Source organism: Lagenorhynchus albirostris, chromosome 1 (genome assembly GCF_949774975.1).
Source record: "Lagenorhynchus albirostris chromosome 1, mLagAlb1.1, whole genome shotgun sequence".
Classification (NCBI taxonomy): domain Eukaryota; kingdom Metazoa; phylum Chordata; class Mammalia; order Artiodactyla; family Delphinidae; genus Lagenorhynchus; species Lagenorhynchus albirostris.
In genome coordinates this window covers 174,232,896-174,259,415 of record NC_083095.1, presented here as the reverse complement: position 1 = coordinate 174,259,415, position 26,520 = coordinate 174,232,896, and the positions used below count along the sequence as shown (strand labels likewise).

The following is a 26,520-nucleotide window of genomic DNA, read 5'->3' as shown; positions in this document are numbered from 1 at the left end:
ATTTCAATATTATCAGTACAAGTATATATATATTGTAAAAGTATAGATTTCAAGGAAAGTGTTTCTCATTCATTATACATATGTAGAAGTAAACATTTAAAATCATTTTGTTAATTTCATTTTAAAGCGCACAGGGTGTTTAAAATACTTTTTACCATGGGAATCACACAATAAAGAGTGCCCTGTTCTTAAAAGTAAATCTCTCATTCATGGGTTTTCTTTTAATGATGCTGTAGGATATCCAGTAGCCAATAAGGGAGAATGAAGAGGAAAACCTAAGGATGACATTAGCTGGGATTTATCTTAATATTACTCATGAAGACAAGCCAAGTCTTATTGGTATAATAACAGTTATAGCAATTTTTTAAAATATCTAGTTTGCAAATCTTGACTGACCTTCCCAGGAGTGTTATGGGAAATTACTGGCAAGGTATATGTGAAACAATTTTGAGTGAAGGCATGAGCTAGTAGGTTATTTAGCACTGTTTAAATAACTATCTCACTGGTGAAGAAGGACGCTTGCCTCCAAGAAAACCTTACTAGCAACTTTTTGTGAGGCTCTTTTGAAGTCTCTCAGTTCTCCCCAAATGGGAAGCATCTTCATGCATACTTTCTGAACAGAAAAGTACAACCAGACCAATCAAATGTCAAAATGAAACCCTGTGAAATTTTAACAGTGGGGTTCATGTGATTCTGACATTGTTTACTTTTGAGAATTCCAGAAAACAAACTCAGTTTCTTCAAGGTTATCTTAGTGAAGTTTTTGTTTTTGTTTTTTTAACTCAGCAGATTTAAAATTAGACCATCCTAACTCAGAATGTCAAATGTCATAGAGTTGTGTTCATATTCTCAAACAGTCTCTTTTTTTTCATTGGTAGCACAAAAATTATTTTTTTGCCTAGAAATGCTTAGGAATTTATATCCTAGCATTGATTATGATGAAAGCTTCCAGCTCTGGAATTGGGGCAACTATATATCACGCATAAAGACACTTGGGATGCTTTTGCACCTCTTAAAATTGATGGAGGAGTTAAATTGAACTTATTTAGGCATGTTTCTACACTTAGGTACTAGTTTTGTTCATATACACAAGATAGGACCAACCTAGGTAAGTATAATAATGTTGAAATTCGTTTCTGTGAACCTTAGCTAATTCCAGTGTCTTATATACTCTTTCCCAGATTTTCTAGTTAGTAGTCGATGCAGTTGTACTTTATGTGTAAATAAATGTTTTGAAATGTACTTAAAGTGCGGTAATGAAGTGTTCTGTTGAAAGAAAAGCCCTACAATGATTAGCCAAGCAAATAACTTCCCCAATAGATTGAAAGTTATGTTTCCCTTCATGAAATGGGGCCGGGGCTCGGCCTGGCGGGGTGTGCTTGGAAAAGTGGAGATAGGCCATGACTATTTGAATTTCATTTTTCATTTCCTCCTTAGCAGTGGATTCTGCTGTTCATTGACTGAAATAGACGAAAGCAGGCACCAGGTGGGGAATGAACCGAAAAAGGGATGCTTGAATAGTTAATCCTTTGGTGATTTTAGTAAAGAGTTTAGATTTCTTAAATAATAATGGGTATCTGAAGCAATTAAACTGGAGTGACCTTGAATCTGTATTAGAATGCTGCCTGATTTTCTGTATGATTCATATTCAAAATAGTAAAGACAATATTTACAAGTGTTTCAAATAATTATTTAGAAGAACTGTTCCTGGCCACTTCTGTTTTTACACAAAAGTGTAAAACTTGTTATTTGAAAGTTATTCTAACTTTACTTCACAAAGATTACAAAACTTTGAAAGTGGCATAATTTCCTTACACTACTGTATTGCTTTGTTTTTCCTGTGCTAATCTCCTTCCCCTAAAATGCATAATAACCATAGGCGCGTCCCTGTCAACTTCACATACGTGGCGTTTTGTAATTACAGTTGACTCTTGAGCAGCGTGGGAGTTAGGGGCGCCGACTGCTGCTCAGTTGAATATCCCTGTATAACTTTTGACTCCCCCAAAACTTAACTACTAATATAGCCTGCTGTTGACCAGAAAACCTTACCAATAATGTAAACAGTTAAAACATGTTTTCTATGTTGTATGTATTATATACTGTATTCTCACACTAAAGTAAGCGAGAGAAAAGAAAATGTTAAGAAAATCATAAGGAAGAGAAATACATTTACAGTACTGTACTGTATTTATCAATACCATAAGTTTATGAGATGAATCATTTGTCTGTACCTACATCAGTATTGTCATATGATACAAAACACTGCAGATGTAATATGTATTACTGACACTTGACATCAGAAATGAAAAGATAATGTGAAAAAGAAATCTGTATTTATTTATAGGTAACGATTCATACATTAATAGTGCAGAAGCAGCAATATGATTGCCTAGTGTAATTGATACGATTGCTTCACGGTAGCCTAGCCCAAACACTAATGAATGAATCATTGTAGAAATTTATGGCATACAGTATTACAGTCATATTCATATTACAGTATTGGAAACATTGTTACTTTTTTTAAAAAAACCACTTACCTATGACGATAGCTGATTTGCAGTTCCTCCAACTATGAGAGAGAGGAATACTGTACAGTAATGTAGTTCTTTGAAAGCAAAGTTATAAAACAGTAAGAAAACTAACACATTATTTTTATTAAATATCACCTTATGCCTGTGTAAGGATAGACTAGTATCTACATATATTTTACACTTTCATGACATACCTTTTTCTTTTTTCAATAATTATAGGCTATGAGTTTCATCTGTGAGTTTTTCAACTTATTGCAAATCTCCAAAAATTTTTCCAATATATTTTAATTAATTTATTTATTTGTTTTTATTTATTTTTGCTGCGTCGGGTCTTAGTTGCTACACGCAGGACATTTGTTGAGCTGTGCTGGATCTATCGTTGTGGCGCGTGGGCTTCTCTCTAGTTGCGGCACGTGGGTTTTCTCTCTCTAGTTGTGGTGTGTGGGCTTAGTTGCCCCCAATGACACGTGGTATCTTAGTTCCCTGACCAGGGATCGAACTCGTATCCCCTGCATTGGAAGGCGGATGCTTTACCACTGGACTACCAGGGAAGTCCCTCCAATATATTTATTGAAAAGAATTTGCATATAAGTGGACCCATACTGTTTCAAACCTGTGTTGTTCAAGGGTCAACGGTACTTCTCTCTCCTAGCTAGCCTCCCTTTTCCCAGTTTCTTAATTGACTTGGTTGAGGAGGACCAGCTTTACAATGTAAGCTTCATATTCTACTTTCTTTCAAACCTTACTTGCTTTGCTACTTAAATCATAGTTAACCTCTGAGGATCTTCTACTTTCCCAAAGGGCTAAAACCTTTCTTCATCCAGAACTCAAGAAACAGATCATACTTTTCTGTGTTCTTTCTCTTCCTGCTTCCGTTAGAGGTGCACTTCCCTTTATTCCACGTTCTTTTCTTTTTGTTTTGACCGTGCTAATTGCAGTGCGGTCTTTATTTTGCCTTTCTTGCAAAAACCATAGCTAATAAGGGGTAGAACTCAAGTTAACACCCAGATCAACCTCCAGGGCCACACTGTTTATATTGCACACTGCTATGCTACGACCACTAGACTGGGGACAAGAATTGGGGACAAGGGAAGTGGCAAATGAAGAGAGAGGACTCCTGGATAGGGTGGCTGTGCCGATGGTGATGTCACTCCCCAATCGAGATAAAAGTACAGCAAGAGGTGAGATGCAGAGCAAGGGAGTTGAGGTTAGTTTTAAACATATTAGACTTGAGGATCTCTGAAGAAACCGTTAAGAGATGTCGAATAGGCAGATACATACAGGCTAGAGCGCAGGAGAGAGAGGTCCAGGCTGGAGGTGAGATTTGAGACACATCAAGAGGAGATGAGGCAGCCTAGGGGGAGAGTGTGGAGGTGTTTGTGACTGGAAGCCTGGGAATACCAGTACTTAAAGAGTGGGCCAAAGGAGACTAAGGCGAAGGACTGGATAACTTGGAAGGGAAACATGAACGTGGTGTCCTGAAGAGTTCAAGGAGGGCGAAATTTGGGGAGTAGGAAATGCTGTAGGCATGTTGAGGATAGGGACTAAAGATCATTCTTGAAGATTTGGCAAGCAGGCGATCAATCAGTGATGACTTCTTAGAGAGTAGTTGGAATGAAATAATTCTCTGATGAGCCTGAGTCAGGATCAGGTTTATCTGATGGTCATTATTCTGTTGTGAGGCTAGTCATTTGCTCTCTTGATGTCTTGTGATGGGGTGGCAGGAAGCTGAGACTGTCTTCGATGCTGGCAGCCTCTGGGAAGAGGAAATGGGTAGCTGTTCCCAGACTTCACCAAATACCTTTTTCTACTTTTTGAGTTCTGAATCATAATGTATTACCTACTCAGAAATTAAACCAAAGAATATGGTATTTCCAGGAGAAATTGGGGGTTACTTCTCTCTTCTTATATGGTACCGTACTCATCATTATTATTCAGATAATATTATCATTATTCCTTGTTTAAACATCTGTCTCCCTCATTAGAACCGAAGCTGCTGGAGATCAGGGACATCTTGTTACCTGTGTCTTGGTGCCAAGCACAAGGGCTGGGGTATCTTGGGTGCCAATCACTGTTTAATAAATCAGTAGCCCCTGCCCTCATGGTTACACAGTTGTTATGGAAGATAAGATGTCCCCACATAAAACGCCAGTGTAATATAACACAGAATAATGTTTAATCTGAAGGAATGTCACCATCCTTGTTTCTTGTTCATGTTGTAGGTTGCCTGGTTCAAGTGCCTTACCTTTCCACATTGTCGCTATGGTTGTGTGGGGGCAGGTGGTAACAGTAACCATTGTCCTGGTGCCCGTAGTAAGTTGCAGCACACTTGCCTGCTGACTCAGTTTCCAAATTGGGTGGGATGGTGTGACATCATTTTAGAGGGACCACTTAGGAGGGAACCCCGGAAATAGCATGTTTGTTGCCAAGCATCTCTGTTGCTGGCATAGACGCCTGGAAGGAACTTAGGGATGCGGGTGTTGGTCCTTTCAAATCTAAAACAAATTGAGGGCTCACTGCTCTCCTTTTGTCTTTTTCTTTGCCAACTTTACTTCATTCAGCATGTCAAATGTGTATTTTAAAGAGATATTAGTAAAAAAAAAAGGGGGGGTTTAATTGCTAGAGTGTCTAAAACAGCTTTTTTAATGGATTAAAGGCTATCAGAGGAGATTTTAAAGGAACGGTTACTATTTTGTTTGCAGTTAAAATTCTTTGACAAAACCCAGTTTTGAAGTTAAGGTAAATGAAAAATAGTTGACAAATTTGTTTCAGTGGAATGAAATTTGAGAAAATGATAGATTCATTCAGTTTATTAAGTGATTATTATTTTAAAATAGAGCTGATACTTATGAGCGATTTGTAGTGTGTGTGAAATGATTTAGGCAGCACTGCACTCTCTTCAGTGGAAAATGATAAGTAGCACATGATTTGATTTTTTTGAATTTTTTCCTAAGAAAATAAGGAAATTGAATAGTAGTAAGTTTGAAAAAAATACGGAGTTGTTTTCACCTCTCTATGCTGTTTTTTTGTTTTATGGAAATTAGGGTATTCTGGGGTATTCTGGTGTAGTTTTGAGAGATTTTAATTTTTTTAAAATAAAATCTTATGATCTGCCAACTCGACATTATAATTTTACTGCAGGATAAATAAAGAAGAAAACGAAGGAGCAAAGCATTGACTACAAATGTCTTAATAATGAGCAAGTGTGGCAGGAAAAAATATATTAAAACAAATCTAAGGTAGGTGGATATATTATTTTTCTGTTCTTTCGAAAGTTCTACTTAGAGAGCTTAAAGTTAAAATGATGGATAAATTAATGGTGTATATCTATGTACCATACATATATATGTGTATGTGTGTACATATATATACACATTATAATAAAAAATATAATAATATGTACCCAAATTTCTCAGCTACTCAATTAGGGAGTTTCTCTTCCACCATGTGCTGTGTGAGGCAATGCAGAGGATAGGTGGACATTCACGGGCAGCTCATTCTAAGCGCTGGCCTTTCCAGTCAGAAAGGAGATTGCACTTAAGGATGTGGACAGAGTTTTCATTTTTCTGCTTACACTTGTACCTGAAGTTGTAAAACAGAGGGAAGTCTCTACCAAGCGTTTTACAGAAATCCAAATATTACTTTTCAGGTTTTCTTTTAGTTACTTTCAGAGACATTCTGGTTCATCCATTGGGTCTAGCATCAAAAAGAAAATGAATTTTCTTTGACAGTTTTGGTAAAACTATTTAAAAATAGATAATAGAAACAACTTTAATAATTTTTCCTTTTGCTGCTGGATCCTATTTTTAAAAGAGGTGAAAATTTTTACAAGGGTAAATATAGTTGCTCTGCAGTGTAATTTGTCTTTGCAAATTTGATACAACTAAGATTTTAGAAGTTATTAGTTCACTATACACTTTAATTATAATTAGGAAACTGCCTTTGTCTTATTTTTCATTTAGATATTTTTGGTCTGTATTCCTTTTCTCTTCTTTGTTCCTATCTTTTACGAACACTTTCCTGGGTACTTATGATAGCATTTCTTTAAAATGTTTTTCCTTTTTCTTCTTGTTTTTCCTTCCATTTAAATATCTTGTGTGTTCTTGAAACATAGGTATGCCGAAATAACTTTGGTCATTAATTACCTCAATATTTCTATAATTGTAAATATCATTTTTACAGATATATTCCTTTGTATTCATTTCTTGAATGTATATTATACAAATCATATACAGACAGTACTGTACTGTTTGTTGTAGTTCAGTATTTTGGGGAGTTTTTGCAGTATGACATAGATGCTTTACTAAAGGCCTAGAAAATAACAGAGTAAGCAAACATACAATTCTACCCCCAACCCCTAAAAGTAGTTCACCCTGGAAGTCTTTGAAAATTGTGCTACTGGATGGATCCTATTCTTTTAAAACATTAGTTATATTAACACTTACTGAACTGAATCCCAGTATATTCAGAAAATATTGGGATAACATTTACTTTTCTGTTGAAGAAGAAAATGGTTTGCCAATAATATAAAAAAGATTTCAGAAGAAATATTTAGCTTTCATAAGAAAAGAATGTTACTACTTCCATTAATCATTTATAAATTTAAATATGCCCATTTTAGCAAATCCTTATCTGTTCTTTAGAATTGTGGAACTGAATGTTTGCCAGTATTTTGCTTACTGTTAGCTTATGGTGCTTAATGGACTTTTTAATTTGTTTTAGTGTTTTTTGTTGTTTTATCTCATATGTTTTTATTTTTAAATATTTTGTAATTTATATTTCCTAATTGGTCTTTTTCTGTCTAATTTGGATTTGTTTAAGATTAAAATATTACATAATTAATTTATAGATTACTCTATTAATGCTAGTATAACTATGATTAAAATTTGTTACAAAAAGTGAGATTTGGGGGAAAATATTGTATGTACACCTCTTTAATTTTCACTATAAAGTATGTAAGTGAACATACTTTAAAGTATGAAATCTTTCAAATCTTTCATACTCAAATCTTCACTCATACTTAAAGTATGAATCTTTCATACTTTAAAGTACGAAAGATTAAGATGGATCTTTCTCTTACACTTTTTAAATAAATTCCATCAGGACTACTGAGGCTGACTTACAGATGTTAGTGTTGATGTACATCATTTCCAGCTGAGGTCTGGGTCCTGTATTTCCTGCTGAGTTAGTGTTTGAAAATACCCAGTACAGTGCCTGACCCATGTTGAGCACTTAAATGTTAGTTGAATCTTCAGCCCTGAGTCCTGGCCTGGGTTGATTTTTAGTGGGTTTAGGCAGTGGTACTGGAGAACAGTTGGATATAGATCAGCAGAATGAACTTAGTTGAAAATGACAGAGTGTGTAAATTGGTAGTGCTGACCTTACTCTTCTGTAGATGATTTTTACCTTCAAATAAATTGATTTAGTATCAAACTTTTACTGAATGACATGTACTGGGCACTGTACGAGGCACTCCAGGAGAATAAAATGGGATAAGATTAGAGTCTTTACATCCTAGTGGGAAAGACAAAGCATATCTAAATGAAGATTGTGACAACAGTTGCAGCATACTCAAAAGCACAGCATTGGTTAAGATGTATCTAAACGGGACTACTGCTCAGGGCACTGGCTGTGGAAGGACCCCTGAGGTCACAGTCACAAGACCTCTTGTTCACCCTCTATCATGCAGTCTGTTGTGTCCTCTGTAGAAAGTCACTTAATCTCTCTGAACCTTATTTTTATCATTTTAGTAACACCTAACAGTTGCACAGTCTTCCAGACTAGTTGATTAATTGGCTTATTTAATGATTATGGTAGATTCTGTACTAGGCACTGGGAATACATTGAAATCTAAGATGTGGTCTCTGTTGCACACACTGTGCTAGTACTTTGTGGACAGATGTGATATATGCTAGACAAGTGCTGAAATGGAGGGGATTGCACAAGATGCTTTGGGAACTCAGAACAGCGTAATTGTGCCCAAGGCTATTAGAATAGGCTTTGAAAGATGGTGTCCTTGAGCCAGGCTTTGAAGAACGAGTAGAAATGCGCCTGTTGGACGGAGAAGGAGTGAAGGGCATCCCAGGAACAGGGAAGAGCAGATATAAAAGATTAGAATTGGGGGAATAAGATGTGTATTTGACCAAAAAATGGCTCATAAGGAGGCTGGAATGCAGAGTGTGGGAAGGAATGGGGTGACTGGAGATGAGGCTGTAAAGATAAAATGAGGTCACATTGTGAAAGAAATTGAATGGCAGTTTGGTTTGGTAATTGAGAATATGAACTTTGGAAAAAGACCTTAGTTCGAAACCTGGCTTTGCCACTCAATACCTTTGTGGTAAAATCAGATTCTTAACCTCTTTATGTCTCCTTTTCCTCACCTCTAAAAGAAGAACTAGCTATATTGCCCTTATAAAGTTGTTAAGAATGAAAACTAGTAGGCATTTACCACATGGTAAGCACTTGACAAACAGTAGTTGTAGTTAGGATTATTGTGAGAAGTTTGGGTTTTATCCTGTAGTCAATAGGAAGCTCCTGAAGAGTTTTAAGCAGAAATATGTTTCAGAAAGATAACTGTTGGCAGGACAGTGGTGGCAGAGAAGAGGACTGAATTGTTCTTTGGAAGGTAGAATCATCCCACCTGCTGATGACACTGTAGGGAATGAAAGGGAGAGGGTTTCAGGATGACACTCAGGTTTCCACTGGAGCAGATGGATTGAAGGTGGGGCCCCATTTCCTGAGGTGCGAAAACTCAGAGAAGGAACATGTTTGTGGAGGAAGAAAAGGAGTTAGTTTTGGACCCATTGAGTTTGAGGTACCTGCAGGACATCTATTTGGAGATGTTAAGTAGGCACTTGGATATGATTCTGGAATTCAAGAGAGACCACTGGGCCAGAGATCTAGATTTGAGAGTCATAAGCTTAAAGCTGGTGCTTGAATCTAGAGAAATGGATGATATTACACAGGGAGAGATTTGAGAGTGAGGCCAGAAGGCTAACCAGAGTCCTAAAGAATGCAGTGTTGAAGGTTAACACCGAGTAGGAGAAGGAATTGGCAAAGGAGCTTGTAGAGAAATTGTCAGAGAATCAGATGAGAGCAGAAAATCAGTATCGTGACCTCAAGATACCCAAGAAGGGAGATGTCAGAGGTTTTGAGTGCTGCTGAGGGATCAAACAAGATAGGACTTAAAATGAACATTGGATTCAGTGACTGAGATAGATTACCCCTACTAGAGAAGTCTTCGTGGGGCAGAAGCCAGTTAGGGGTTGTCTGGGAGTAGGTGGGAGGTGAAGAAATGGAGATAGTGTTGGCAGTTCTTTAAAGTAGCTTAGCAGTGAGAGGAAGAAGAGAGGTTTGAGAGAGCAGCTAGAGAATGACTTCTGGTTCAGTGGTTGTGTGTGTGTGTGTGTGTGTGTGTGTGTGTGTGTGTGTGTGTGTGTGTGTGTGTGTGTGTGTGGTTGGGGAGACTTGAACAAGCTTAAATCTTGGCAGGAGGAAGCCATTGGGGAGGGCAGAGGGTAATTGTTAGTGTAATGCCCCCATAGCCTAATGAAGAGGGATCCCAAGGACAGACAGGAATTTAAGTCTGGGGAGTTGGAAGCAAGGGAAAATGCAGGTGTAGATGTAAGTGGATTTGTTGATTTGGTGGCAGGAAGTTGAGGGGGTTGTCATCTGAAACAGGAGGCAAGGTCTCATGTGGAATGTGATAGTAGGTGAGCTCAGGGATTTGAGAAGAGGGAGACTTGAAACAGTAGCAGAGAATGGGAGAGTAAGCTTCCAAGGAAGCAGTAAGATTGCTGCTTATTTGAGGTTGAAAACTGGATTCAGTAGCCTTAATAATATTCTCTTTTAAAATTTTGTTCAGTATTGTTCATTGGTGCATGCATAGAGGAGACAGAACAGGTTTTATCTGAGATTGGTATTTACTAAGCAGATAAAACAGAAGGAAAAGGGACAAGGGAATTTAGGGTATTGGGAAACAGCAGTTAAAATGAGAAACTATGGATTCTAAGCTGAGTAGGACGGGATGTGAAGAAAGGAGGAGGCTGATTGAAAGGGAGAAAGTAGTGGTCTAGAGATCAGTGTGGTGGAAATACAGGCGTGATGGGAGTAATTGAGGGTGGGTGTGAGCTGGGAGGATAGAATATTGGTAGAGTGGGATGTCAGAATTAATTATTTCAGAAGTGGAGCAGTTTTGGACACTGACAAGGTCCAGTGTATGGCCAGCCCCTCAGGTAGAAGGCTGTAGGGGAGGGAAGAAAGTCATTAAACTGAGGCATCAGGGTGAGGGATGGGTCCTTTGTTTTGAGGGTGGAACATAACACAGAATGGTGGAGAGGAAAGCTTTTTTAAGTCAGGTGCCAAAGTCTTCAGTGTCAATCCTTGAAAGCAGAAGCTGATGATTATCATATGGATGAGTAGTATCGGATGGTACACCCAATTACCTTGAGGCTCCGTGAACAAGAGTTTTTATGAAGGAGCAGAGGAAGCACAGCTGGGAAATAGTGGGGATCAGTGAGGATGCCAAGTCAACATTGGGATCTTGATTCAGTGTGGGAAGACAAACAGCTCCCTCTTGAGGGGGGGTGTGGGGGGTTTTGGGAGTTCCAGACAGCACATCGCAAAGGCTTCGGAGGAGAACAGGAGCGAGCAACTGTATTATGGGGGGAAAGGAAGCACTGGTTATGAGAGTGAAAATGAAATGTGGGAGGAGCTTGTATCTTTGACAGTGGCTGGGGAAACCAGAATGTGAGATGTTAATGGATACGATTCTGGCATAGGTGAAGGGGCATTGCAGTTTAGTCATGGCTTACAGGGGACCTTACTGTGATGTGTGAGTGGATGGTAGCAGTTGTGAGGAGCAGCAATGCAGCTGCTTGGTCCAGTGCTGGGATAGGAGGTTAGTGGATGATGCCAAGTGTGGCAGGGAGGATGAACGGGGGTGGCGGGGAGGGTGGTGCTGCTAACCTTCCATTTCTGCCTTTCCTCACTAGGAGGCTCAGGGCCTCATGGCATCCTGATCTGGCTGGTATTTAGCTATATGGATTTTTTGGTAGTTGGTGTGGTACTGACTCACATACAGACACATGATTCTAACTTTGGAGTTTGAATGGATAGTGATGCTCTTGACTGAAAGAAGGAATATAAGAGAAGGGATAGGTGTCTGTGAAAACTCCAGGTTAAGTTGCTCACTGTGGGGGGGAAGCACAAATACAGATTTGGGAGTCAAATGCATCTAGGATTGAGGAAGCCATAGTATGTAGACTGAAAAAAGTAAAAGGGCAAAGGATTGAACTCTGGGGAATACCCAGGAAAAAAAGGGAACAGTGAACGTGAGTGCATGAAATAGTGTGTATAAAACACTTTCATGTGTAAAAGAGTTTGAAATGTTTAATAACTTACGAAGTCTTTCATTATATCTCAAAAAACAACTCCTGAATAGCTTAGGTTTACCTTTTTAAGCATTAGTGCTTTTTTTGGTGGGAGTCTTCCTAGATTCTATTATGTATACTCCTCTTTCCTTAAATTATACAAAGTATAATTATTTTCTTTCTTAATGACTCAGGATAGTTATTGTAAATATCAGTTATTGAATTTTGACTCATAAATTCTTCAATTTCCTGAATATAAAGAACTAGGAGACTTTACCCTGTATGGGCCCAAATTGCTACACACTTGGAATTCCTTTTTTAAAAAATAATTTAAAAAAATTTTATTAAAGTATAGTTGATGTACAATATTATATAAGTTACAGGTGTACTAATACAGTGATTCACAATCTTTAAAGGTTCTACTCCATTTTTACTTATTATAAAATATTGGCTATATTTCTTGTGTTGTACAGTATATCATTGTAGCTTATTTTAAACCTAATAGTTTGTACCTCTTAATCCCCTACCCCTATTCTGTCCCTCCGGCTTCCCTCTTCCCACTGGTAACCACTAGTTTGTTCAATATATCTGTGAGTCTGTTTCTTTTTTGTTATATTCAGTAGTTTGTTGTATTTTTTAGATTCCACATATAAGTGATATCATGGAGTATTTGTCCTTCTCTGTCTGACTGATTTCACTTAACATAATACCCTCCAAGTCCATCCACGTTATTGCAAATGGCAAAATTCCATTTTTTATAGCTGAGTAGCATTCCCCTGTGTATACAGACCACATCTTGTTTATCCAGTCATCTGTTGATGGACACTTAGGTTGCTTCCATATCTTGGCAGTTGTAAACAGTGCTGCTGTGAACATTGGGGTGCATATGTCTTTTCGAATTAGTGCAGGGGGTTGGATATACACCCAGTAGAGGGATTGCTGGGTCGTGTGGCAGCTCTCTTTTGAGTGTTCTGAGGACCCTCCACGCTGTTTTCACGATGGCTGCACCAACTTACATTCCCACCCACAGCCACACTTGGAATTCTTGACCTGTTTATTATATTCTGTATATTTTCTCCTCCCCTTACCCTATTTCCAGCTGTCACTTCTTATATCCAGTATGTTTAGAAACCAGATAAATGAGAATTGTATTTAAAATTAAATTGAATGGGATTAGAGTACCAACTAGGTACTCCTCATTTTAGAAGTTTCAGTTTATGAACTTTGGGCCATTTGTTTTGCCTGTTAACAGGTAACTCTTGGTTATTGTCTCGTTCTTGACTGAATTCTAAGATATCAAACAGTTGAAACGTTGTACAGTGTAGACGCTGAAGGACCTAGAGTAAAGGAGCGTCTGAGTGATGTGGACATTTCTTCTCTCCAGAGTATTAAAAGCAGTTCTTAATCTGGATCCCCCCTGCCTTTCTGGCCATACTTTCACCTGTCTGCTCTGCCTCTTCCCCGCTAGATGTAGATAGGCTCCCCCGAGGGCTCCCCCACGCCTCACCACATTCCCTACTACAGTCGGCTACTCTATTTTCCAGACATTCTCCGTATTTTCCTTCCTCTCATGGTCCTCCTGTCCTTTTCTACCTGGTGAAATGCTTCTTATCCTTCAGTATACAACTCACATGGCCCCATCCTCAGGCCCACTTCAACATTCCTTCCTATGTTTTCCAAAGCATTTCGTACATAACATCCTTCACACAGTTTAAGAAGTGTTCATTACTGGTCTAACTGATAGAATTTACCAATAAGCTAAGTTTTTCTCAAATGTTAATATATATCAGAATCTCTTGGTTGTAAAAAATTAGACCCCTCAGAAAGTTTGAATCAGTAGATTTGGGGTTGAGTCTGGGAATCTGCCTTTTTTTTGTCTTTACAAGTGTATTTGTTAATTCTGATACAGGTTGTGCGAGGACTATACTTTGAGAAACCAGGGCCCAAGTGGTGAATGATTTCCTTCAGGGCAAGGACTGTGACTTAACTTTCGTATTCTCAGGGCCTGTCATGTATTGTAGATGGTGCTAAAGGAATGTTCCTGAAGTGGGGAAGGCCTTTCAGCGTGTAATGTTTGAGTGGAGACTCAAGTTCTTGGCAGAGCCTAAAGAGAGCTTTTTTTTTTTTTTTTTTTTGGCGGTACGCGGGCCTCTCACTGTTGTGGCCTCTCCCGTTGCGGAGCACAGGCTCCGGACGCGCAGGCTCAGCGGCCATGGCTCACGGGCCCAGCCGCTCCGCGGCATGTGGGATCTTCCTGGACCGGCTCGCAAACCTGTGTCCCCTGCATCGGCAGGCGGACTCAACTACTGCGCCACCAGGGAAGCCCCTAAAGAGAGCTTTTAATAATGGTGTAAGAAATAGCATAAGACAACATTTCTCAAGTTCTTCCCAAAACACTTCTGCTAGGACTTGCTTTGTGGGAAGAGGATCTAGGGGAGTCAGATACTTCTGGAAAATGCTGCCTGTTGGATCTGCACCCTCCACCCTTCTCAAGTCATACTGAAATATTCAAGCTTCTGAGAAAATTCTGCAGCAAAGAAACCCTTTTAATCCCGGATATTTCGACCTCTAACTAAGCGTTTCCCCCTTACCCTCTTTTCTCAGATAATACCTTTTCATATCTTGCAGAATTAAGTGTTCTAGGTATTCTCTTTGGGAACTGCTCACAGCAAAAGTAGAACCGCAGGAATTGGCAGTTTTTGCAGGGGCATGGCCTCTACTTACCTAGAATTGGGCAGTCCATGTTGGGAAATAATAAGAAAAGAGATAAAGGAATTGGGGAATGTTGAGGGAAAGACATTTTTTCATAGTAGACTCTAGATTTTTATTTTTATAATTGCTCTAAATTGTCATGTTCAGTTGTAAGTATTAAAATGTCTGAATACGGAGAAGTAATTCTAGGTGTAGTATAGACTACAGCAGACAGCTTTGAGAACAGAAGACTTGAATTCAGGTAATGTTTGTTGAAATGCAAAAGAAGGTATTAAGTAGATGAAGGATCTGTAGGGTCTGGTTACTAATCAAATCTGGGAAAAAAGATCTGGACATGTCAATTCAAAGTTCTGATTTACCTGCATACTTTCTGCATATATGTTTAGTCTACTAAGGTGAAAAAAACACACTATATTATTGACAACTGAAAAGATATACAATAGCAGGGAGTAGTTCCTGTAAGTTTTTGGAATTTGATTTTGCTTATTTTTTGTTTGCATTTTATATTTTCTAGTAGTAGGGTAACATTATAATATGGTTTACCATCTATCTAGAAAGAGTCTATATAGAAATAATTAAATTGAAATTATAGGCAAAAAGATTATTGCATAAGTTTTTCCTGGAAAAATTAGATTCTCCTCTTTAAGTAAAGGGAGAGCTGCAGGACAAATGGTCAGCTCTGAGTGATTCAATTTGACAGGCTTTTTTATCAGAAACTACTTAGTGCTAACAAAGCAGATACATCTTTATATTGCAACACATTTAATTTAGACAATGTGGAAGTTCTTTCATATTACATCATAATGTAAAGCAGGTTTATTAGGCCATGAGAGTCATAGAATATTTAAACTTCATGTAAAATATAAAACCTAACTTTATCACTAATTTATGCAAGAGGGCTTAAAATAACTATCAAGGAGGCTTTATTATAAGATTAAATTTTTTTTAAAATAAACTAATTCCATGGAACATTTTGTAGTGCTCCCTTGGTAATGTTCATACCCAGTGAGCAGAGAAGGTGCCTTTAAGTTTGGAGAGTTAGGACTCTGCCACTGAGTCTATTTCTTGAAAATATAAAGTAGTACGATTGGATGATAGAAATGAATATCAATCAGAAAGCCAAGTGAAAACAGATAGTTCAGATATTCAGATAGGGCCTTAATACTTCTTCCTTTTTATTGTCTTTCCAGACAAATGACCATGGAAATTGACTCTCAGCAGGATGGAAGTATACCAGATTCTGTGGCAGAGAGCGAATCTGCTCACATGCAGATGCAGACTGGTCAAAATTCAATCCCCACTTTAGCTCAGGTAAACTTAATGTAGGCAACAGGCAGGCACCAATGAAAATTAGCCTGTATGGGAATGAGAATTGTGTGCAGATTCTGTTTTCTTGCAGTTGGTCTTAAGTTTCCCCTATTCCCCGGTTATCAGCCATTCTTACTGATTTGACTTGGAAGAGAAGATATGTGTTTGAATTACTTTTGCATTGTAACAGACACTATGTAAAGGAAAAACAAAATCCCCTCCATAGTATGTATGTAATCCTAATATCCATAGTATGTAATCCTCAATTTATTATTCGAGAAGTTCAGTAATTCCACATTGAATTCAATTCAGTAGTTTTATATTCTTAGCTATAAAGATGGCAGAAATCTTGCCATTTGTCCAGTGTATATTTGGTTTAATCTTTACTTTCTTTTTAGTTAGGTCTTAAACTTTGAATTAGTTTCATTTAGAGACCACTGATATGAGTTAGTGTTTGTTTTTCAGCTCTTATTTTTGGATATCTATAAAAGTATGTAGTAAAAACAATCACATTTATTTAGTTCATCAAATACTTACTGAATCCTTCCTGTATCTAGGCACTATTCTAGATGTGTGGGGTATGTATTTCCTGGCCTTGACATCTCACGGTTTAGTGGGGTAGAGGTGTTTGAGGGGTAATTCTCGCTGTGTAAGAAGTATTGTGGGGAGGGAGGAAGATGCAAGAGGGAAGAGATATGGGGATATATGTATTCATAGAGCTGATTCACTTTGTTATACAGCAGAAACTTACACAACATTGTAAAGCAATTATACTCCAATAAAGATGTTAAAAAAAAAAAAAAAAGAAGAAGTACTGTGAGATGTTACATAGGAATGATTGAGGCGTGCAGCGGGGGAGCAGCCGGTTGACCAGGAGTGCTTTGTAGAGGATTTTACTTTTGAGCTGGACACAAAGCGTGAGTAGAGGTTGACGGGTGGAGGAGAGGGAAGCGTATTCTAGGCCAGGGAAGAATGTACAAAGGCAGAGGATGGGGGTGGGAGCTGCAGCGTTGAGGCCAAGTGGAGCCGCGTGTCTGGCCTGGGAAGTTGAGCTGGTCAGGGTAAGCAGAGGGTGGTAAACATTTGGGAGCGTGGACCATCCTGTGTTCTAAATGTTCCTGAGACATTTTCCAGTGTTCACTGTGTTTAAGACACCAGCGACTGTGTGCGGGTTGGATGGGGACCTCAGCGAGCTGGGAGCGGGTTGGGGGGTTGGGGGTGGACATCATTTGAGTGGCATCATGGTGATGTGGGGTGCGAGCAGTGGAGAGACTCCTGCAGTATCTTGAAGGGAGAATAGAAACGACCGGATGGCTGCCTGGAGAGCCCTCGGGAGCGCCAGGCACCTCCTGGGTTGTCTCCGGCCAGACTGGCTCCTGTGAGGCCTCTATTTTCCCAAGACACCCACGCACCCAGCCTGCTTTTCTTTCCTCTTTCAAGTTCCCGACACCCACTTGCTCCCTGGGGTTTTCTCCTCACAAGTGCTTTGTGGAGCTACATCTCCATGGCAACACCCTTCTTTGTTACCCCGGAAAACAGGCATTCAGACCTTTGCTATTTTTTAAGAAAGCAGCCTTTTTCTTATTAAAAAAATGCATGTTCATTGTACAGAATTGATAAAATGTGTATTATTAGAAGAAAATTAAAGCTAACTATAGTCTTAACATCCAGAAATTTAATTGTTGTTAGCATTTTGGTGTTTATCCTTTAGTCTTTTTGTCTGTGAAAATAGAAGAGAATGCACATATATCTTTTGGTGAATTGGGGGTGTTCTAGAGTTTTTATAACTATGATTCTTGGTCTATAATTCTGCCCTTTTGCTGAAGTGGTAGTTGAAAGCAAATCTTCCTTCTGCCGCCACTTCTCTCCCTTTAGGTACTGGTTTCCTGTCCTCCACACATGCAGTTTCCTCCGGCCTCCTGGGCCTGCACAGTCAAAACAACAGATCTCCATTGTCTAACAGTGATAGTTGGCAGTTCTGAGGACCTTCAGCCTGGGTGACACCCAGCCCTGTGAGCCTCAGTCAGAAGTTGCTAAAGAGGTCAAGTAATATGAAGTCCAAAAAATAACCTTGGATTTATGAGGTTTTGGAATTGAATAGGTCCAGTGAACAGAAACCTAGCTTTAGTAGGTTAGAGAATAAATAAGAGGGAGAGGAAATTGGAAGTATAGATTCTTCAAGAAGTTTTTCTGTGAAATAATAGATAAAGATGGGTCTGTGAAACAAAGGAGTGAGAACTGGGGTGTGAGAAAGCTGGGAGTGTTAAATAAAATAGAAGGGGGGAATAGAGGCTTGTGAGAAGGCTGAATCACAGACTAGAAAAAGGCTGTGGTTTACATTTACAATGTTTATTACTTCCTTAAAAACCTCAAATATATCAAATGTGGATAGTCATTAAATCTGGATAGCGAGTTCATAGACCTGCTATGTTATTCTGTTTTCTCTATATTTAAAATAGTTGATCAAAAAATAAATTACGGTTTTTGTCTTTCACATACTAGGAATGTTAAGAGATTAAGAAGAAATCTGTATGCTGAGTCATTGATTCTTTTGGTTAACTAAGAGTTATCCTCCATGGATATGAGGCCATAAATCCTCTATGGATCATGATATTTTACAGAATTAGGACACAGTTCTTAGCAGTCAGAATTTTCTAAACGTAATTATTAGTTTAGATTCTTGTGATGCCTGAAGCAGTTTATTTATGAGTATTCATTATTATGCAGTATTATATAATAGAAGGATTAGAAAATCAAACTGAAATTTTATTAAGCCTATAATGTATGCTAAAAGTGACTGACTCTTCTGAATAATTCGCAATGTCATTGTATGTACTTGCCACTTACTTCATTTAAACTAGAGGACTGTGAATTCTCAGATGTTTTAGACTTAAGTTCAGGTTTGTATAAAGAGGAATTTATAACAGTTACTTTCCTTTTTACATGGTCTAATTATCATTAAGTAGTGTCGGAACGAAGGGTGTAACCAGAAGGTTCAGGGTGTAACCAGAAGGTTCATCGGGTTTGATCCTTTGCCTCTGGTCATTTGATAGTGGTAGTTTTGAGTATCCTGGCCTTTCCAGAGCTTCTGTTAATCAAGTTAACACTGAAAATTGTCCCAGTTACGAAGATCTGAAAACTTGAGCTTGCTCTTGGCCCTCACACCTCTGCTCTGCTGACTGATTGAGGGAGGCTGGAGTTCTCAGTTTTCAGTTTTTCTGTTTTATAACTTCCCAGATATCAGTGGAGCCTTTCGCTTCTAACTGTATCCAATAGTGAATAGAAGTCACGTGGTGACAGTGTCAAAGGGCTAGAGGCTGGAGTGGCAGATCATCGAGGTTGAGTACTGTGACTTGGATTTCTTCTTGCCTGAGTTAGTTTTTAAAGTAGATTTGTTTGTTTGTTTGTTTAATTGAAGCTGGAATCTTGTCTGGTAAGTGTATGTGTTGATACATATATAAGACTAGATTCTACCCCCATCCCCACCCTTCCCCCCTGGAAAAACTCTTGGTGGTAAATGGAAGAGTTTATTTTATATAACCAAGCCAGGAGGAAACCCTTTCCTAAAGCTAAAACGGTGAAAAGCAAAATTACTGTATATACAGGTAGTTTTTAAAATAATACAGCCTTTGGAAATAATATAATCCTTAAATGGGTAATGGGAAGTTATCATTTCTTTTGTGATGAAAGATTTCAAACATATACAAGAGTAGAATAATTCTCCTGCATATATATGTAGAAACTTAAAAATTACTAAGATTTGGTAGCACTTGCTTCATTTATCTTCTTTTTTTTCTTTTTGTCGAAGAATTTTAAGCAGCTCTGCAGATCTCAAACATCACGTCATGTCATTCCTACTTTCTTCTGGGTATGCAGCTCTTAAGAGGTTACGGACATTTTCCTATATAACCAAATGTCATGATCATACCTAACAAAATCGAGCATAATTCCTTGGTATAATATGCAGTCCATGCTCGCATTTCCCCATTCATCACAAATGTGTAATCTACTCTGAAGGCAACAGTGGTAGCACCTTGAACTTTTCTTGTTCCACGTCTCTTGGGAATTAATAATGCTGCCATGAAACTCAGGGTGAGCGCGGTAATCCAGATGGAGCCTCAGGAGACGATGTGCTATCTGGAGCTTCATGCCTTATAGCTGCTGATGCAGCCTGTGGCCTGAGTATGACACCTCGAGTTGGAAAGATAAATAACCCTATTTTGTAAATGGCCAATTCTCGAAGTTTCAGCACAGATAGGAAAGGAAAGGTGAAAGGAGCAGAATCACAGGGGTCATAGAGCTGGAAGGAAACTCGAGATATCAGGGTCAGCGTAGTGCTTCGAGAGAGTTAGTTCTAATATAAAATTTAACCTTTCCGAGAACCTCTGTATTTTTGGAAACAAGGAGACTCTGTGGAGCAGAGGAAGCCACTAGGGAATGTTGTTCAGAGATTATACTCTGCTAACCTCCTTTCTTTTTTTTTTTTTTTTTTTTTTTTTTGCGGTACGCGGGCCTCTCACTGTTGTGGCCTCTCCCGTTGCGGAGCACAGGCTCCGGATGCGCAGCCTCAGCGGCCATGGCTCACGGGCCCAGCAGCTCCGCGGCACGTGGGATCTTCCCAACCGCGGCACGAACCCGCGTCCCCTGCATCGGCAGGCGGACTCTCAACCACTGCGCCACCAGGGGAGCCCTAACCTCCTTTCTTATCCTCTCTGCTGTAAATGCAAACAGTACGTAAAGAAGCATCTTAGAAGAAAGCAGGCCTGGCGTGCAGTGAGGGATTGGAGTAGGAATGATTTAACAAGGGATAGGTTTCAGTGTATGACTTGTGTGTTTTCTGTTTCAAACTGGTGGAAAATTGGAATGGCATTTCTCATTATTTTGGCCAGCTGTGCCAAAAATCCATGTTCTTGGTCCTAAGTAGGACCAGGAAGAATATGGATGGCTATCGGAAAAAAAAACAAGCAACATACAAGCAACATTTGCTATTGATAATTGGTCAGCAACATCATATTTGTATATTAAAGTTGGTCTGTATCATGTTAGGTTGATTTGGTATACTTACTGTCGGCTGAGTACATCTAGTTCAAGCTCAGTGTTTTGTCGTGGTTCTTTATTGGCTGCATTGGACCTTCATTGCTGCGCGCGGGCTTTCTCTAGTTGTGGTGTGTGGGGGCTACTCTTCGTTGCGGTGCTCGGGCTTCTCACTGTGGTGGCTTCTGTTGTGGAGCGCGGGCTCTAGGCGCATGGGCTTCAGTAGTTGCGGCACGCGGCCTCAGTAGCTGCGGCTCGTGGGCTCTGGAGCACAGGCCTAGCAGTTGTGGCACACAGGCTTAGTTGCTCCATGGCATGTGGGATCTCCCCGGACAAGGGATTGAACCCGTGTCCCCCGCATTGGCAGGCAGATTCTTAACCACTACGCCACCAGGGAAGTCCAAGCTCAGTGTTTAATTGAATCTTGTTTTTTAAACCTCAATATGCTGATTCCCTGACTTGAGGGGCTCTTAACTGAAAGAGAAGAAGTTCCTCTTAAGATTTTGAAATAAAAATTTTCATTTTATTGTTGACTTTCTATTGCTTCTTAATTTTATGTATTCCTTCCCCTGGTTATTTTTAATTGCCCTAATTAAAATTTTTTGAACATAACATTTGTATTCACTTAGAATTAGTTCTAAAAATTAACAAAAGTTAGGAGGAAAAAATAGAACAGTGAATTTTTTTCAGTAAATGCTAAATCTTTGTTGGTGCTTAGTCAACTAATGCAAGAAAATATACTGCTTTGAAATGTAACTCATTCTTGAAGGTAATTCAAGGTTAAAGGGATATAAGTAAAAATAATTTGTGAACTGTTAATATTAGTCACCATTTTATTCAATTTGAATAAGAATTTGTTATATAATCTGTACTCATATTTTGATAACTTTGTGTATAATAGCTAACTGATTTCTTTAAAGGTTGGCTTTTGGCTTTAGAATATACTCTGTGTTTTCATCCCAGTGTGTTAAATGATACTTTTCTTTGAATGAAAATCGGTGTTTCAAAGGTAATTTCAGTAGGTATAAAGCAGTCAAAGTCAAATTTCAGAAAAAGGTTTTGTTTTTATACACCTTATAATCAGAAAAAAAATGCGTACAAATCTGTTTTGGTGTTTGAGAGACTGTTAGAGATTTTCTGTCATTTGTAATGATTTTCTATGAGATTTGGGTACTTTTTGTTTGATGTTCAAGTCTTCCTTCTTAGTTTTAGTAACAGGTAGTTTGTCGCTAGTGGTAATGGCAAAATAACTGAGAATAAACAGTTATTCTCTTTATCCTTTTCTCTGACTTTTTTCTAGTTAAAGAGTAGGTTGGGGGGAGGAGATACAAGGGAGCTGTTGTTTAAGGGGTATAGTTTCAGATTTGCAGGATGAAAATGTTCTGGAGATCTGTTTCACAACAGTGTGAATATACTTACTACTGAAGGGTACACTTAAAAATGGTTAAGATGGTAAATTTTATATTATGTATTTTTTACCACAATAAAAAAAACAAGGGCTTCCCTGGTGGCACAGTGGTTGGGAGTCCGCCTGCCGATGCAGGGGACGCGGGTTCGTGCCCCGGTCTGGGAGGATCCCACATGCCGCGGAGCGGCTGGACCCGTAAGCCATGGCCACTGGGCCTGCGCGTCCGGAGTCTGTGCTCCGCAACGGGAGAGGCCACAGCAGTGAGAGGCCTGCGTACCGCAAAATAAATAAATAAATAATAGACTGGACATTGAAATTTTAGAAATGGAGCATTAATTTTTATAATTCCTTCTTTGAATAAGATCCAGAGATTATTTACTTTGCCTTATTTCAATTTTTTGCTACTGCAACCTTTGTAAACCCCAAACCATTAAAGGAATTACATTTGGAAAACACAGAGGCTTTGGGAAATTTTCACTTCATTGATAGTGAGGATAACATCTTAATAGTGATCTTCAGAAATGTGAGTTTTCTGAGCCCTATCAGAGATATAACATGTCATTCTCCAAAAAGGCATAGAAGAGAAAAGCCTGGTTATGGAGTTGAAAATACTAAGTAGAGACAATATTAGATGACAATGGTGCAAGCAGAAATAGTTCAGGAAAGACATTTGCCTTTCAGTAGGTATGTTTATACAGCAATAGACCTCTTTTTAAATACCTTTTTTTTTTTTTAAAATTTCATTTATTTATTTATTTTTGGCTGTGCTGGGTCTTTTCTGTGCGTGGGCTTTCTCTAGTTGCAGCGAGCGGGGGCCACTCTTCATCGCGGTGCGCGGGCCTCTCACTGTCGCGGCCTCTCTTGTTGCGGAGCACAAGCTCCAGACGCGCAGGCTCAGTAGTTGTGGCTCACGGGCCTAGCCGCTCCGCGGCATGTGGGATCTTCCCGGACCGGGGCACGAACCCTGTCCCCTGCATTGGCAGGCGGACTCTCAACCACTGCGCCACCAGGGAAGCCCTTAAATACCTTTTAAAAAATAATGGGGGGCTTCCCTGGTGGCGCAGTGGTTGAGAGTCCGCCTGCCAATGCAGGGGACAGGGTTCGTGCCCCGGTCCGGGAAGATCCCACATGCCGCGGAGCGGCTAGGCCCGCACAAAATTATTCTCTTAATTTTTATACATAGTTTTAAGTAAATTCTTATTAGACTGAATTCTTTGATTCTTTACCTAAAATAATTGAAATACTAATTTCATTGGTTGACCATTAAATGAGATGACTTATGTGAAGCCCAAACACCGTGCTTGACACAAAGTCCACGTGCAATAAACGTTTGCTTTATTCATTATAGTAACCTCATATGGTTAGAATAGTAGTGGCCAGGCTTTGAGATGAAGTGGCTTATGCTAGTTTAAAAATATATCGTATCAGGGGCTTCCCTGGTGGCGCATTGGTTGAGAGTCTGCCTGCCGATGCAGGGGACGCGGGTTCGTGCCCTGGTCTGGGAAGATCCCACATGCCGCGGAGCGGCTGGGCCCATGAGCCATGGCCGTTAAGCCTGCGCGTCCGGAGCCTGTGCTCCGCAACGGGAGAGGTCACGACAGTGAGAGGCCTGCGTACCGCAAAAAAAAAAAAAAAAAAAAAAAATATCGTATCAGGACTTCCCTGGTGGCACAGTGGTTAAGAATCCGCCTGCCAGTGCAGGGGACATGGGTTCGAGTCCTGGTCCGGGAAGATCCCACATGCCGTGGAGCAACTAAGCCCGTGCGCCCCAGCTACTGAGCCTGTGCTCTAGAGCCCGCAAGCCACAACTACTGAGCCTGCGTGCCACAACTACTGAAGCCCTCGCACCTAGAGCCCGTGCCGCACAATAAAAGCCACCGCGATGAGTCGCCCGCGCACCGCAACAAAGAGTAGCCCCCGCTCACCACAACTAGAGAAAGCCCGCGCGCAGCAACGAAGACCCAACACAGCCAAAAATAAATAAATTTATAAGAATATATTGTATCAAAAATTCATTCTAAAGTAATATAAATCTATTTATGCTTAAATAGGCCTCCAGTGGGTATAGAGAAGAAAAGCTGATATGTAGTTGTTTTATAAGCAAAGTTCTGATAAATTGGTATATTTTATTTTACTAAATTTTATTTATACTAAATTTTTGTACTTCGGATTTATTTTAGAAATTTTAAAACGTTGCAAGCATTCCTTCGCAACATTTTGGCTCTGAAAATCTAAACTAAAATTTATTACTAGATTTTTGATTTCATGGTGAGACCAAGTTTCATTATACTGTTTTTTTAGGAGCTAAATTCTTAGACTTTTCTATTTATAAACTCTAATCTTTGGACTAAAACTGAAAAAACTTAAGGATGCAATTTGGTCTGGCCATGTTTTGTCACTGATTCAGATTTTGACTTCTACTTTCATGCAAATCCTTGATTCTTCTTTCTCCACCTTAATTTTGAGGAATATTTTAAAAAATATTTTAATCTTTCCAAATCAAAGGATTAATATCAATACATGTAAATTAAGCTCTACATTCTTGACCAAATTATTTAAATGAAATGTAACAATAATAAAAATAACAAGAGTGAGCGTTTATTGAATATTCAATATGTGCCAGACGCTGTTCCATGCTTTACACATATAGCTCAGCTCTCACAACAGCTCTGTAGAAAGGTACTGTCTTTTTTCATTCTCTTTTGCACTTGAGGAAACTAAGGTACAGAGAGGGTGAATAACTTGTCATAGGTCACACAGTTAATAAAAGGCAGAACCCAGGCACCTGGCTTTAGATTTCATTAAGCATTTCTATTACTTGTAATACGTAGGTACTCAGTGTTGAACCAGACCATTTCAGATAGCATTACCTGGGAAAATGCATAGTTAGCAAAGAGTAATCATAAATATATGCTACATCTAGCTACTGTATATATAATACTATATATATATGCACAGTACTATGCAGTAACTATTGTATGTATACATATATACTGTATACTGTTACTCCTTCATTATTTAGTGGCAGATAAGATAGTATCATATTTAGATCCCAACTCAGCTTCTGACCTTGGATATATGAAGAGCATAGAAAAGTTAAATTTTATCCATTTTGATGTATTAGTAACTGGTCCATATAAATCCTGGCACCAATAGCTAGTCTATGTCTTGAGCAGTAATTCTGGGGCCAAGAGTACAGGAACACCCAGAGCTTTAGAATTATGTCTTATAAACTGATGGAGAAGTCAGTCTCATTGCCTTTGGTAAAATCAATTTATTGAGTATCTTCCTGGCAATAAGTCAGTTAATTATCATATCCACCAAATGTGGGGCAATAGTTATTGCTATTTTTTATGTGTGGAAAAAAAGTACATAAAATCTGCAGTCTTAAGTTCAGGTGTACAGTTCAGTAGTGTTAGGCATATTCACATTGTTGTGAAACAGATCGCTAGAACTTCTTCATCTTGCAAATCTAAAACCCTATACCCATTAAATAGCAACTCCCGTTTTACTCCTCCCTTCAGCCCCTGGTAACCGTGATTCTACTTTCTGTTTCTATGATTTGACTACTTTTAGATCCCTCAGATAAGTGGAATCATCAATATTTGTCTTTTTGTGACTGGCTTATTTCACTTAGCATAATGTCCTGAAGGTTCAGCTATACAGTATGTGATAGGAATTCCTTCGTCCTTTGCATGTATATACCACATTTTGTTTATTGTTACTATTTTTTAAGGTTGCTTTTGCTTAGTCAGTACTCTTTAGGACTTATACCAAGTGATTGGTAGAAGAATTAAGGTAGAATAATTCAAGTGAATTGCAGTTTTCTGCATAGACATTCCTGAGTTGATTTTGGTCAGAAATAGATTAATATGTAGTTTGGAGAATAAGTGGTTTTAGGCATTCATTCTGTAGCTTCTGGCTTTTGGCACGTGCATTTCCTATTCATTACTAGAAATGATGTGTATCATTGTTAAGAGTCCAGTGTTTGCCCTTGTAAGACATCTGCTGGGTAAATGCCATTTTTGGCTCAGGATCTCACTGCAACTTACTTCACTATGTACATTTACTACTTTGTAATGCAATTGGCTAGAAAATTATGATCACTTTTAGTTTCAGTCTTATGGAAACCAAGATATAAGATTGATTTTTAAAC

At 38.9% G+C, this 26,520-nt stretch overlaps 1 protein-coding gene across 25 annotated transcripts in view; it reads left to right on the top strand.

Moving 5' to 3' along the window:
- The window catches only part of CREM (cAMP responsive element modulator), a 67,363-nt gene that overhangs the window by 1,949 nt on the left and 38,894 nt on the right, over positions 1-26,520 (top strand). For 22 of the 25 annotated variants that reach the window (XM_060160812.1, XM_060160770.1, XM_060160792.1 and 19 more), the window contains exons 2-3: positions 5,673-5,770; positions 15,805-15,925. In XM_060160812.1, the coding sequence (XP_060016795.1) occupies positions 5,727-5,770; positions 15,805-15,925 (165 nt within the window). In that variant the 5' untranslated portion in view covers positions 5,673-5,726. Of the gene's footprint in view, positions 1-1,437; positions 1,487-5,672; positions 5,771-15,804; positions 15,926-26,520 lie in introns of all 25 variants that reach the window. The other 3 variants (XM_060160802.1, XM_060160853.1, XM_060160754.1) reach the window with 2 other exon arrangements.